At 38.7% G+C, this 11,897-nt stretch overlaps 1 protein-coding gene across 3 annotated transcripts in view; it reads left to right on the plus strand.

Annotated features, from left to right (window-relative positions):
• The first annotated feature begins 898 nt into the window (after positions 1-898).
• Positions 899-11,897, plus strand: part of LOC115166728 (non-muscle caldesmon) — a 36,246-nt gene continuing 25,247 nt past the window's right edge. Inside the window, exons 1-5 of one of the 3 annotated variants that reach the window (XM_029720450.1) lie at positions 899-1,511; positions 1,554-1,621; positions 1,816-2,065; positions 3,664-3,804; positions 5,676-5,717. In XM_029720450.1, the coding sequence (XP_029576310.1) occupies positions 1,038-1,511; positions 1,554-1,621; positions 1,816-2,065; positions 3,664-3,804; positions 5,676-5,717 (975 nt within the window). In that variant the 5' untranslated portion in view covers positions 899-1,037. Of the gene's footprint in view, positions 1,622-1,815; positions 2,066-3,663; positions 3,805-5,675; positions 5,718-11,897 lie in introns of all 3 variants that reach the window. The other 2 variants (XM_029720449.1, XM_029720452.1) reach the window with 2 other exon arrangements.

Below are 11,897 nucleotides of genomic sequence, written 5' to 3' on the forward strand. Positions count from 1 at the left end.
AGTGTTCTTCTAAATGCTGTTCTGTTTTTAGGTAGTGGAGAAGAAGAAATCTGAGCTGAAGATCTCCTACACCTCTAAAGTCATGAGACACGTCAACAGTAACGGGGAAGCAGCTGGAGCGGAAGTGACCTCATACCTAGTTGCAGGGAAACTGTCTCCAAGGTAACAAACCTAAAATAGTATATATGTGTGTCCAAAATGGCACTCGAATCCTTATATAGAGCCTCATCTGGCCAAAAGTAGTGCATTATATAGGGATTAGGGTGCCATTTTGTCTGGTATAAAGTAGTGCACTATAACGGGAATAGGGTGCCATTTGTCTGGTCTAAAGTAGTGCACAATAACCGGAATAGGGTGCCATTTGGTTGGTCTAAAGTAGTGCACTATCAAAGGAATAGGGTGCCATTTTGGACACAGCTTCAGACTGGGGCCAGATCTCACTATTGTAATGTCCAAATTCAATTTAAAGAGGAGGAGAACTCAACACAAAGACTGAAGCTGTCTGAGTTTCTTTATTTATAGTTTCCTTAGTTTCAGTCTTAGCTTCCTGCTACAGATGGAGGATCTTAATTTGAGCCAGTTTGCTACAGCAGGAAAATAATCCTGCATCAACAGAAATTTGAATTTTAAAGTGGATTATTATTAATGGACATTTTTGAAGCGGTTGATACATTTTCCATAAGGATAAATCAAGTCTGAAATTGAAAAGTGGAAATTACAAATTTCAGAAGCCTTTTTAAACCTCAAATAGACTAGAAGTTTTACATTTCCTGCATTGAAGGAAAGCTCTCCTGCAACACGACGATCAAATGAAAATCCTACATCTGTATGAGTGATTGCTTGTAGAGAGAGAACAGTAACTTCTGTAAAGCATCTATCAGTTCCTACTTCATACTGAACTGAAAAAGACGCATGACAAGATCAGTGACTCTCATCACTTCCTGTATTGGCTAGCTCAACATCCTTCCTTCATTTAACCAAGCCTTTAGAGTGAGCTACTATAGGGTGTTGAGACACAGATAGAGACACAGATAGAGATGGCTGAGACACAGATAGTCATGGATGAGACACAGATAGAGACACAGATAGAGCTAGCTGAGACACAGATAGAGACGGCTGAGACACAGATAGAGATGGCTGAGACACAGATAGTCTTGGATGAGACACAGGAAGACATGGATGACAAACTGAAAGACATGGCTGAGACACAGATAGTCATGGCTGAGACACAGATAGAGATGGCTGAGACACAGATAGTCATGACTGAGACACAGATAGTCATGACTGAGACACAGATAGTCATGGAGGAGACACAGAAAGAGATGGATGACACCCCGAAAGACATGGTTGAGACACAGATAGTCTTGGACGAGACACCGAAAGACATGGATGAGACACAGAAAGAGATGGATGACACACCGAAAGACATGGTTGAGACACAGATAGTCTTGGACGAGACACCGAAAGACATGGATGAGACACAGATAGTCTTGGACGAGACACCGAAAGACATGGATGAGACACAGATAGTCTTGGACGAGACACCGAAAGACATGGATGAGACACCGAAAGAGATGGATGAGATGCCTACTTCTTCCTTGTTTGTCACTGAAGGAGACAGGTAAAGATTTTAAATCAAATTGAGGGAATCTTGTTGATTGATAAGATGAGAACTGTCCAAAGTAGTTCATAACTACAGCAGTGGAGATATTAGAAGGTGTTACATTTGTAATGCAGTTTGATCATAGTGAGAGACGGAGCAGCTTCCTCCAACCTCTCCTCTCCTCTCCTCTCCTCTCCTCTCCTCTCCTCCAGTCGCAGTGGCAGCTTGGGAGGGCAGAGAAAGGAGGAGGTGGATGGAGAGGTTCCCGTGGGGCTGCTAGAGACAGAGAAGACACCAGGCCAGGGACAGGGCACCCTAGAACAGCTGAGACAGAGACAGCAGGAGGACCAGGAGGAGATGGAGGAGTTGAACCGCAGGAGAGAGGAGAAACGCAGAGCCAGGGAGGAGGAGGAGGAGCACCAGAGAGAGAAAGAGGAGCAGCACAGACAGGAGCAGGAGGAGGTGAGACCTGGCTCTGTTATAATGAATGAGAAGGGGGTACCAGTCAGATCCTAGATCAGCACTCCTACTCCGAGACTGGTATGTACACTATCTGAGTATGTATATGCATGTCGATGCATGTTGGTAACACTTCCTATGAACACCCTCTTCATAATGCATTGTAAGCACATTTTTTAAACCTTGTGAGCTCTGACATAATGCATTATAATGCACAGCATGCACAACCGAGGCCTGTTCAGCCTCATGTATGTGTGGGTGTTGTTCAAATGTAGTTTGTCTGCAGGAGGAGAGGAAGAGGGTGTGTTCTAATGTAGTTTCTCTGTCTACAGGAGGAGAGGAAGAGGGTGTGTTCTAATGTAGTTTCTCTGTCTGCAGGAGGAGAGGAAGAGGGGGTGTTGTTCTAATGTAGTTTCTCTGTCTACAGGAGGAGAGGAAGAGGGTGTGTTCTAATGTAGTTTCTCTGTCTACAGGAGGAGAGGAAGAGGGTGTGTTGTTCTAATGTAGTTTCTCTGTCTGCAGGAGGAGAGGAAGGGGGTGTGTTCTAATGTAGTTTCTCTGTCTGCAGGAGGAGAGGAAGAGGGGTGTGTTCTAATGTAGTTTCTCTGTCTACAGGAGGAGAGGAAGAGGGTGTGTTCTAATGTAGTTCTCTGTCTGCAGGAGGAGAGGAAGAGGGGGTGTTGTTCTAATGTAGTTTCTCTGTCTGCAGGAGGAGAGGAAGAGGGTGTGTTCTAATGTAGTTCTCTGTCTGCAGGAGGAGAGGAAGAGGGGGTGTTGTTCTAATGTAGTTTCTCTGTCTTCAGGAGGAGAGGAAGAGGGGGTGTTGTTCTAATGTAGTTTCTCCGTCTGCAGGAGGAGAGGAAGAGGGGGTGTTCTAATGTAGTTTCTCCGTCTGCAGGAGGAGAGGAAGAGGGGGTGTTGTTCTAATGTAATTTCTGTCTACAGGAGGAGAGGAAGAGGGGTGTGTTGTTCTAACGTAGTTTATCCGTCTACAGGAGGAGAGGAAGAGGGGTGTGTTGTTCTAACGTAGTTTATCCGTCTACAGGAGGAGAGGAAGAGGGGTGTGTTGTTCTAACGTAGTTTATCCGTCTACAGGAGGAGAGGAAGAGGGGTGTGTTGTTCTAATGTAGTTTCTCTGTCTACAGGAGGAGAAGAAGAGGGTGTGTTCTAATGTAGTTCTCTGTCTGCAGGAGGAGAGGAAGAGGGGTGTGTTCTAATGTAGTTTCTGTCTACAGGAGGAGAGGAAGAGGGTGTGTTCTAATGTAGTTCTCTGTCTACAGGAGGAGAGGAAGAGGGTGTGTTCTAATGTAGTTCTCTGTCTACAGGAGGAGAGGAAGAGGGTGTGTTCTAATGTAGTTCTCTGTCTACAGGAGGAGAGGAAGAGGGGGTGTTCTAATGTAGTTCTCTGTCTACAGGAGGAGAGGAAGAGGGGGTGTTCTAATGTAGTTCTCTGTCTACAGGAGGAGAGGAAGAGGGGGTGTTGTTCTAATGTAGTTCTCTGTCTACAGGAGGAGAGGAAGAGGGGGTGTTCTAATGTAGTTCTCTGTCTACAGGAGGAGAGGAAGAGGGGGTGTTGTTCTAATGTAGTTCTCTGTCTACAGGAGGAGAGGAAGAGGGTGAAAGACGGGATGGAGAGTAAGAGGATGTCGGCTTCAGAGAGAAGGATGAAGAACCTCAGTATTTCCAGCATTGAGGGAGACGAGTCCTTCAGCCCCTTCAGTCCCATGAGCCCCACCTTCAAGGTACTACTGATGTCCCGGTATCTATCAATCAATCAATCGATCACATAACTTCAAGATACTTCTGATTTCCCATATCATTTACCACCATACACGTCACCTTGTCATTCACCTATCCTCTAATCACAGGCCCACAGATGTAGAGAACATGATTTTTATTAGAACCTAAAAGGTTTAAATGGATTTCTTCTTATACAGGATGTAGCCCCTAAAAACCTTCTAGGATGTATTTCACAGCATATCAGTCCCCTTTCTGTTCACTCTGCCATGCGGACTCACACAGTGTTACTGTGCTTGATGTAGCACGTCTGTCACTGTGTTCTGTTCCATTCTTCATGCCATCCTACCAGAAACTACTCCTTCTGTTCTACCCAGTAAGTTCTAGACTGTCTGTAAGTGTAGTGTGTCGATGGATATAACTGTGTTGGCTCTGTGATGTGAAGTGAGAGTCCTGTATGGTCTGTGGTTGGATGACAGGTAACACCAGTCTCTACTTAGAGTCTGATATCAGTATGACTAGTCACACTGGCTTCCTTTGGTTCCGTTTTGACTTGGTTCATTTGTTTTCAGAAAATGTTTTCGACACTCCTTCTCAGACAAAATGAACCATGATAGATTTGAAACAAACCTTCTAGTCTGAGACACCTTTTACTAACTACTATATATGATATACCTTCAGAATCAACTCCTTGATGAACAAAACAGTTTGTCTTGTCAATCTTGTCGTAGAACACAAAAGACAATGTTGACTACAGGATCACTTCTCTATATTTCTTCTCTCACTTGGTGTCATCACACCCCCACACCACCTCTCCACCTCTTGCATGTCATGTTGACACATCATCCTATATTTCTTCACCTTGATGTTTTTTTAAGTGTGAAGAAATGCTTCCTGTGTTGACAGCATGTAGAGAGTTTTAGTCTGTGTTCTAACATCCATACTGGTCTACCTTTTAGAATCCACTATGTTACTATGGATATTGGAACAGAGCCTTTGTGTGCCTTCCAAATGGAACCCTATTCCCTTTATAGTGCACTACTGTTGACCAGGGCCCATAGGGTGCCAGAATAGGGTTCCATTGGGGACACAGATGTTGTGTTGTGCTATGTGTGTAGCTGCGTGTGGTTAGCTTTCCTTAAACACTCCAACACTTCACGGATCGCCATGGGTTAATTCATGTCTTCATGGGTTAATCCATTTTTTTATGGGTTAATTCATGGATCGTCATGGGTTAATTCATGTCTTTATGGGAAAGCACCCGACTTTTTTTTCTGGCTCACAGCTAAATAGGATGTACCACACGTTTGCATTGCTCAATAGCAACCTTGTTAATGTGCCAACTGTTGAGTCATAACCAATGAAATGACTCACTCAATCCAATTTTTTCTGTGCTTCTGTTAAACCAGTAAAGCACTAGTAATACTCCTGTTACAAGTAGGAGTGGCGCAGCGGTCTAAGGCACTGCATCTCAGTGCTTGAGGCATCACTACAGACACCCTGGTTTGATTCCAGGCTGTATCACAACCAGCCGTGATTGGGAGTCCCATAGGACGGTGCACAATTGGCCCAGCGTCGTCCAGGTTTGGCTGGTGTAGGCCGTCATTGTAAATAAGAATTTATTCTTAACTGACTTGCCTAGTTAAATAAAGGTTAAATAAAATACATTTAGAAACAAATATATTTTCCTTAAAATCAATTGGACAAAACACAAAGATTTAGGAAACTATTAGGAAAATAAACCATTTTGACCGTGGAAAAGTGTTCCTCTTACTGTATGTATCTATCTGATCGAAAAGAAATTGTCTGCAGCAGTGGCATTGGCTTGTGTCTTTCCTGTCATCAATGTGCTTCCCTGTGATGTGTGTCCTTCCAGAATGACACCGAGGAGAGGATGACGTCTGAGAATACCTGCACGGTGAGTTTCACCTTGGAGACCCAGGGTTCCAGAGGACAAACGTATTTCAGAATATTTCATCCAAATCCAAATGATTCTGTGTTGTTTTAGATTCTGTCCCCCCGTTAGATTCTGTTCCCTGTTTGCTTTTATAACTAAACAGAAAGGAAAAAGTTCTAATAAATCTCAAGGAATCATCAGCATGATATTTGTTGTTGTATATGATGCATTACTACAGAGATCTGGATCGATTTTTACTTCAAATGTAATACAAAAGTTTGGTGCTTCCTAAGCTGAAGGGGGAAACATAATATAACAGAACACAGAATGATTATTTTTATGTGGATTAAAGGTTCTGGAACATTGACCCCATGCAGGGGTCATTCCAGGTTAAAGGTCACCATGGGGTCAACTGTGACACAAAGGTTCCGTTCTGTTGTGTTCTGTGTGGTCGTAACGTGACACCACTTGTCAGCTGTCTGTCTTTTTGATGTCATTCTGCGCTTCATACAAACTCAGCTCTTGTTTCTAGCCTGGTCCCAGATCTGTTTGTGCTGTCTTGCCAAATGTAGACATTGTCATGCATCAATGACCATATGAGTTGGCAAGACAACCCAAACAGATCTGGGAAAAAGCGATCCTGTTTCACCTTCCCTCCAAAGACCTTCTGAGCCGTTGTTACTACATCAGCAACAGGAAGGTGTCCATATTATGAGCCATGCTGATGGGTAATATATTGACAACTTAAAGGGGAAGATTGTTCCTTTCAGCATACTGTGTGCCCCCTACATACACCTTTAACAGGTCATGACAGTATTATATACCTTTAACAGGTCATGACAGTATCATACACCTTTAACAGGTCATGACAGTATTATACACCTTTAACAGGTCATGACAGTATTATACACCTTTAACAGGTCATGACAGTATTATATACCTTTAACAGGTCATGACAGTATTATACACCTTTAACAGGTCATGACAGTATTATATACACCTTTAACACGTCATGACAGTATTATACACCTTTAACAGGTCATGACAGTATTATACACCTTTAACAGGTCATGACAGTATTATACACCTTTAACAGGTCATGACAGTATTATACACCTTTAACAGGTCATGACAGTATTATATACCTTTAACAGGTCATGACAGTATTATACACCTTTAACAGGTCATAACAGTATTATATACCTTTAACAGGTCATGACAGTATTATACACCTTTAACACGTCATGACAGTATTATACACCTTTAACAGGTCATGACAGTATTATACACCTTTAACAGGTCATGACAGTATTATATACATTTAACACGTCATGACAGTATTATACACCTTTAACAGGTCATGACAGTATTATACACCTTTAACAGGTCATAACAGTATTATATACCTTTAACAGGTCATGACAGTATTATACACCTTTAACACGTCATGACAGTATTATACACCTTTAACAGGTCATGACAGTATTATACACCTTTAACAGGTCATGACAGTATTATATACATTTAACACGTCATGACAGTATTATACACCTTTAACAGGTCATGACAGTATTATACACCTTTAACAGGTCATGACAGTATTATACACCTTTAACAGGTCATGACAGTATTATACACCTTTAGCAGGTCATGACAGTATTATACACCTTTAACACGTCATGACAGTATTATACACCTTTAACAGGTCATGACAGTATTATACACCTTTAACACGTCATGACAGTATTATACACCTTTAACAGGTCATGACAGTATTATACACCTTTAACACGTCATGACAGTATTATACACCTTTAACAGGTCATGACAGTATTATACACCTTTAACAGGTCATGACAGTATTATACACCTTTAACAGGTCATGACAGTATTATACACCTTTAACAGGTCATAACAGTATTATACACCTTTAACAGGTCATGACAGTATTATATACACCTTTAACAGGTCATGACAGTATTATACACCTTTAACACGTCATGACAGTATTATACACCTTTAACAGGTCATGACAGTATTATATACACCTTTAACAGGTCATGACAGTATTATATACATTTAACAGGTCATGACAGTATTATATACATTTAACAGGTCATGACAGTATTATACACCTTTAACAGGTCATGACAGTATTATATACCTTTAACAGGTCATGACAGTATTATACACCTTTAACAGGTCATGACAGTATTATACACCTTTAACAGGTCATGACAGTATTATATACCTTTAACAGGTCATGACAGTATTATACACCTTTAACAGGTCATGACAGTATTATACACCTTTAACAGGTCATGACAGTATTATACACCTTTAACAGGTCATGACAGTATTATACACCTTTAACAGGTCATGACAGTATTATATACATTTAACAGGTCATGACAGTATTATACACCTTTAACAGGTCATGACAGTATTATACACCTTTAACAGGTCATGACAGTATTATATACATTTAACAGGTCATGACAGTATTATACACCTTTAACAGGTCATGACAGTATTATATACATTTAACAGGTCATGACAGTATTATACACCTTTAACAGGTCATGACAGTATTATATACCTTTAACAGGTCATGACAGTATTATACACCTTTAACAGGTCATGTCATGACAGTATCATACACCTTTAACACGTCATGACAGTATTATATACCTTTAACAGGTCATGACAGTATTATATACACCTTTAACAGGTCATGACAGTATTATACACCTTTAACACGTCATGACAGTATTATACACCTTTAACAGGTCATGACAGTATTATACACCTTTAACAGGTCATGACAGTATTATATACATTTAACAGGTCATGACAGTATTATACACATTTAACAGGTCATGACAGTATTATATACATTTAACAGGTCATGACAGTATTATACACCTTTAACAGGTCATGACAGTATTATACACCTTTAACAGGTCATGACAGTATAATATACATTTAACAGGTCATGACAGTATTATACACCTTTAACAGGTCATGACAGTATTATATACACCTTTAACAGGTCATGACAGTATTATATACCTTTAACAGGTCATGACAGTATTATACACCTTTAACAGGTCATGACAGTATTATACACCTTTAACAGGTCATGACAGTATTATACACCTTTAACAGGTCATGACAGTATTATACACATTTAACAGGTCATGACAGTATTATACACCTTTAACAGGTCATGACAGTATTATATACCTTTAACAGGTCATGACAGTATTATACACCTTTAACAGGTCATGACAGTATTATACACCTTTAACAGGTCATGACAGTATTATACACCTTTAACAGGTCATGACAGTATTATATACATTTAACAGGTCATGACAGTATTATACACCTTTAACAGGTCATGACAGTTTTATACACCTTTAACAGGTCATGACAGTATTATATACATTTAACAGGTCATGACAGTATTATACACCTTTAACACGTCATGACAGTATTATATACATTTAACAGGTCATGACAGTATTATATACCTTTAACACATCATGACAGTATTATACACCTTTAACAGGTCATGACAGTATTATATACATTTAACAGGTCATGACAGTATTATACACCTTTAACAGGTCATGACAGTATTATATACATTTAACAGGTCATGACAGTATTATACACCTTTAACAGGTCATGACAGTATTATATACACCTTTAACAGGTCATGACAGTATTATATACATTTAACAGGTCATGACAGTATTATACACCTTTAACAGGTCATGACAGTATTATATACATTTAACAGGTCATGACAGTATTATACACCTTTAACAGGTCATGACAGTATTATATACACCTTTAACACGTCATGACAGTATTATATACCTTTAACAGGTCATGACAGTATTATATACCTTTAACAGGTCATGACAGTATTATACACCTTTAACAGGTCATGACAGTATTATACACCTTTAACAGGTCATGACAGTATTATACACCTTTAACAGGTCATGACAGTATTATATACATTTAACAGGTCATGACAGTATTATACACCTTTAACAGGTCATGACAGTATTATATACCTTTAACAGGTCATGACAGTATTATACACCTTTAACAGGTCATGACAGTATCATACACCTTTAACACGTCATGACAGTTTTATATACCTTTAACAGGTCATGACAGTATTATATACACCTTTAACAGGTCATGACAGTATTATACACCTTTAACACGTCATGACAGTATTATACACCTTTAACAGGTCATGACAGTATTATACACCTTTAACAGGTCATGACAGTATTATACACCTTTAACAGGTCATGACAGTATTATATACATTTAACAGGTCATGACAGTATTATACACCTTTAACAGGTCATGACAGTATTATATACATTTAACAGGTCATGACAGTATTATACACCTTTAACAGGTCATGACAGTATTATATACACCTTTAACAGGTCATGACAGTATTATACACCTTTAACACGTCATGACAGTATTATACACCTTTAACAGGTCATGACAGTATTATATACACCTTTAACAGGTCATGACAGTATTATATACATTTAACAGGTCATGACAGTATTATATACATTTAACAGGTCATGACAGTATTATACACCTTTAACAGGTCATGACAGTATTATATACCTTTAACAGGTCATGACAGTATTATACACCTTTAACAGGTCATGACAGTATTATACACCTTTAACAGGTCATGACAGTATTATATACCTTTAACAGGTCATGACAGTATTATACACCTTTAACAGGTCATGACAGTATTATACACCTTTAACAGGTCATGACAGTATTATACACCTTTAACAGGTCATGACAGTATTATATACATTTAACAGGTCATGACAGTATTATACACCTTTAACAGGTCATGACAGTATTATACACCTTTAACAGGTCATGACAGTATTATATACATTTAACAGGTCATGACAGTATTATACACCTTTAACAGGTCATGACAGTATTATATACATTTAACAGGTCATGACAGTATTATACACCTTTAACAGGTCATGACAGTATTATATACCTTTAACAGGTCATGACAGTATTATACACCTTTAACAGGTCATGACAGTATCATACACCTTTAACACGTCATGACAGTATTATATACCTTTAACAGGTCATGACAGTATTATATACACCTTTAACAGGTCATGACAGTATTATACACCTTTAACACGTCATGACAGTATTATACACCTTTAACAGGTCATGACAGTATTATACACCTTTAACAGGTCATGACAGTATTATACACCTTTAACAGGTCATGACAGTATTATATACATTTAACAGGTCATGACAGTATTATACACATTTAACAGGTCATGACAGTATTATATACATTTAACAGGTCATGACAGTATTATACACCTTTAACAGGTCATGACAGTATTATACACCTTTAACAGGTCATGACAGTATAATATACATTTAACAGGTCATGACAGTATTATACACCTTTAACAGGTCATGACAGTATTATATACACCTTTAACAGGTCATGACAGTATTATACACCTTTAACAGGTCATGACAGTATTATATACCTTTAACAGGTCATGACAGTATTATACACCTTTAACAGGTCATGACAGTATTATACACCTTTAACAGGTCATGACAGTATTATACACCTTTAACAGGTCATGACAGTATTATACACATTTAACAGGTCATGACAGTATTATACACCTTTAACAGGTCATGACAGTATTATATACCTTTAACAGGTCATGACAGTATTATACACCTTTAACAGGTCATGACAGTATTATACACCTTTAACAGGTCATGACAGTATTATACACCTTTAACAGGTCATGACAGTATTATATACATTTAACAGGTCATGACAGTATTATACACCTTTAACAGGTCATGACAGTATTATACACCTTTAACAGGTCATGACAGTATTATATACATTTAACAGGTCATGACAGTATTATACACCTTTAACACGTCATGACAGTATTATATACATTTAACAGGTCATGACAGTATTATATACCTTTAACACGTCATGACAGTATTATACACCTTTAACAGGTCATGACAGTATTATATACATTTAACAGGTCATGACAGTATTATACACCTTTAACAGGTCATGACAGTATTATATACATTTAACAGGTC

Source organism: Salmo trutta, chromosome 29 (genome assembly GCF_901001165.1).
Source record: "Salmo trutta chromosome 29, fSalTru1.1, whole genome shotgun sequence".
Taxonomy (NCBI): Eukaryota; Metazoa; Chordata; class Actinopteri; order Salmoniformes; family Salmonidae; genus Salmo; species Salmo trutta.